Source organism: Dromiciops gliroides, chromosome 4 (genome assembly GCF_019393635.1).
Source record: "Dromiciops gliroides isolate mDroGli1 chromosome 4, mDroGli1.pri, whole genome shotgun sequence".
In the NCBI taxonomy this organism is placed as follows: domain Eukaryota; kingdom Metazoa; phylum Chordata; class Mammalia; order Microbiotheria; family Microbiotheriidae; genus Dromiciops; species Dromiciops gliroides.
Genome location: NC_057864.1, coordinates 448,790,120 through 448,793,489, shown reverse-complemented (window position 1 = coordinate 448,793,489; position 3,370 = coordinate 448,790,120). Strand labels below are relative to the sequence as shown.

At 47.5% G+C, this 3,370-nt stretch overlaps 1 protein-coding gene across 1 annotated transcript; it reads left to right on the top strand.

Moving 5' to 3' along the window:
* The first annotated feature begins 857 nt into the window (after nucleotides 1–857).
* Nucleotides 858–3,023, top strand: LOC122753197 (disintegrin and metalloproteinase domain-containing protein 30-like). Its single transcript, XM_044000394.1, has one exon. It carries the CDS (start codon nucleotides 858–860, stop codon nucleotides 3,021–3,023), a length of 2,166 nt encoding a protein of 721 aa, XP_043856329.1.
* The last annotated feature ends 347 nt before the right edge of the window (nucleotides 3,024–3,370 follow it).

Genomic DNA, 3,370 nt, shown 5'->3' with positions numbered 1-3,370 from the left:
TAGCGATTGATAGATCTCTATCTTTATCTATATAGCTGTCTATATCTAGTTTTAAATAAATAGGATACTTATATGTTCACAGAATAGAGATATCTACGTGATGTGTCTGTAGATAGTGTCAGATTCTTATCTACAGGTAGAAATCCATAGCTATCTATAGATAGATCTGTCTGTGATACACGATAATTATCTATAGCATAGTTATCTACCTAAGATGTCCCTATCTATAGATATTGGTAGATCTCTATAGGTAGGTATATGTAGATATCCTTTTTTTTAACAGCTACAGCTCTCTTTTTATTTAAAATTTACATTCATTTTCTCTCTCTCCCACTCCCCCCATTTAGAAAAACAAAACCCAAAAACCTGATCACAAATATAGATATCTTTCTATGGATAGAAAGAGCTGTTTCTCCATGTTGATATATTATAGATACCTAGATGCTGCAGAGATTTCTCTCTGCCTTTAGAGCTATACCACAGAATGAGGAGAGGGTCTTTCAACATGGTTTCTCCCTTCGGTTCCCTGTTCCTTCCACTCCCACTGTTCATTTCAGCCAACCCATCTCCCCTGCTCGCCTTGAAGTTTCGCGTGGCCTTTTTGTATCCTTCCAGCCCCCTCCGCTGGACCCCACCCAACGGACCTCATCCTAACCGAGCCCACGCCACCGCCCCCCAACGGCCTCGAGGCTCGTGCTCGGGCCAATGCCTCGGAAGGCGCCCCGGGGGCGGAGCCAAGCTCACAGCCCTTTACACCGTTGGCTGCCAGAGCTCCCCCGGGCGCTTCTCTGGCCGACCTCCCTCCCAGATCTGGGCTTCAGCTCCCGGGTTCCGGGGAGGGGAGGCGGGAAGCCGGCATGGGGTCTGGGGGAGCCGTAGGCTCGCACCTGGGTAGCTCCCTCCTGCTGCTTGGCCTGGGCACACTCCTGCTCGGCCCAGGCTGCCTGGCGCTGGCCTTTGGCTACCGCCCGGGGAGGGGCTTCTCCTCCTACGAAGTGATCATCCCCAGGCAGCTGGGGCCCCGCAAGGGCGACCCCGAGGTGGATGGCCGGGCATCCTACCTCCTGCAGGTGGAGGGCAGGAAGCAGGTCGTCCACCTTCGGCCCAAGAAGCTGCTGTTGTCCAAACGCCTGCGCGTTTTCTCCTTCACCGAGCAGGGAGCCAGAATGGAGGACCAGCCTTACATCCCTGATGACTGCAGCTTTGGAGGTTATGTCGAGGGTTCCCCGGACTCCCTGGCTACCTTAAACACCTGCTTCGGGGGGCTTCGGGGGATACTGAACATGAATGGAAGCCTGTACCAAATGGAACCCCTGAAGGCCTCCACCAAGTCTGAGCACATATTGTATCGCCTAGGGAAGGAGGTTCGAGCTGACAGGGCCTGCAAGGCAACTGTTGGAGAAACAGCCTCTCCTGTGGCCAAGGGCCAGAAGCCAGAGATTTCTGCCAAGTTTGCCTGGAGCTATCTACACCTTAAGTACGTGGGGTCCTTCCTTGTGATATCTAATGGGAGGTATCAACTCTTGGGATCCAATATGACGGCTTGCATCAACGAGGCTCTGACTTTGATAGCTCTGGCCGACACGGTTTTTCAGGGACTCAATTGTCGAGTTTATCTGCAGTCAATTGAGGTCTGGTCTGATCAGGACAAAATAAATATCAACGCCTTGGGAGAAGATAAGATTTACGAAGAGTTTATGAAATATAAAGAAGAGCAACTAGATCGTCTTGTCAAATCCGATTGGGGGCATTTAATTGTAACTAAAGAGATCGCTACCAAAGCCAAGGTGGGAGGTATCTGTGATAAAGGAAATAGCGCGTCCGTGAGCAGCCTACCTCAAGAAAACCTGAGCGGTTCTAATGAGTTTCTCCATGCGTTGGGCCATATTGTGGGCATGAGCGACGACCGGGGTGGATGTGAGTGTCAGGGCCCTGATAGATGCTTAATGGACCGGAACCCTGGCAATGGAGGTTTCAGCGACTGCAGTTACGCAGATTATTTTGAAAAAATTGCCACTTATGGAGAGTGTATGTCTCAAACATCAGAAGGGAAAGTAAAAATGTCCATCTGTGGTGACAAAGTGGTGGAAGGAGACGAACAGTGTGACTGTGGCACCCCCAAGGACTGTGAACAAGATAAGTGTTGTGAGCCAACGTGTAAATTAAAAGCCAGAGCAAAGTGTGGTTCTGGTCTTTGCTGCTATAACTGTAGATTTCGAATAGCAGGGAAACTGTGTAGGCCCAGAAAGAGCGAATGTGACCTTGAGGAGTTTTGCAATGGTACCTCTGAACACTGCCCTTATAACTCCTACATTCAGGATGGCACCCCATGCTCTGACCATGGCCATTGCTTCAAAGGGCTGTGCAGTTCTCGGAATCAGCAGTGCAAGACTCTTTTTGGACGAAGTTCGATATCCGGACCTCTTGCCTGCTATGAAGAAGCCAATCGAGGAGACCGCTTTGGCAACTGTGGAATTATGACAGGTGTTTATTCCAAGTGTGAACCTGATAATGTGTTATGTGGAAGACTACAGTGCACCAATGTCAAGGGTGTCCCTTTCATGGATGAACACTATACAGTAGTTATGAATTTTGTCAGTCAGGACAACATTACTTGTTGGGGGACAGACTATCATCTGCCAATGAGTACAATGAAACTGGCAGATATTGGAGCAGTAAAAGAAGGCACTGCCTGTGGTGAGGGATTTTTATGTATTAACAGGACTTGTACAAACATTAATGTTCTTAATTTTGACTGTACAGTGGACACATGTACCAAGCGAGGAATCTGTAACAATAACAGAAATTGCCACTGTGACTATGGATGGGCCCCTCCGTTCTGTAAGAAGTATGGGTTTGGAGGAAGTATTGACAGTGGCCCTCCCCCTAAATGGGAAAGGACTCCCTGGAAAAATATCATGCCTGTGGCCCTTTTTCTCACACGGTGTCTTTCTGTAGCTGGAGCAGGGTTTCTGTCTGTGGTAGGTAAAGTAGCAACTGTTGTTCACCGTTACTTTGATTAGAAAAATAAAGCCATCCAGGCAAGATAAAACAAAGAAGGAAAAAACCATTATTGCTGAATAAAAAAGCAGGTTCATCTCTGTTACATGACTTGGAAGACCCTAGAATCTTCTCTTGAAACGGTAGCTCATAAAAACCATTAACTTCATGAATGTCATGCAAAGCTAGGTTTGCTTAGCTTGTGTATTTTATCAGAAAATAAAGATCCTTTGCCCTAATGAGATTTTTACATTTTGTGAGAGTTTTGTCTGCCCCATAACTTTGTTTAAGGATTAGAGTATCCTATTTCTCCAAACTTTGAACATTCAGATCGAGGGAGAGAGTTGGCAGGAATTTCCAGGGACACTTC

Bases quoted from the DNA above. Each gene is read 5' to 3' on its own strand.
- LOC122753197 (XM_044000394.1), top strand. From the start codon at position 858: ATGGGGTCTGGGGGAGCCGTAGGCTCGCACCTGGGTAGCTCCCTCCTG.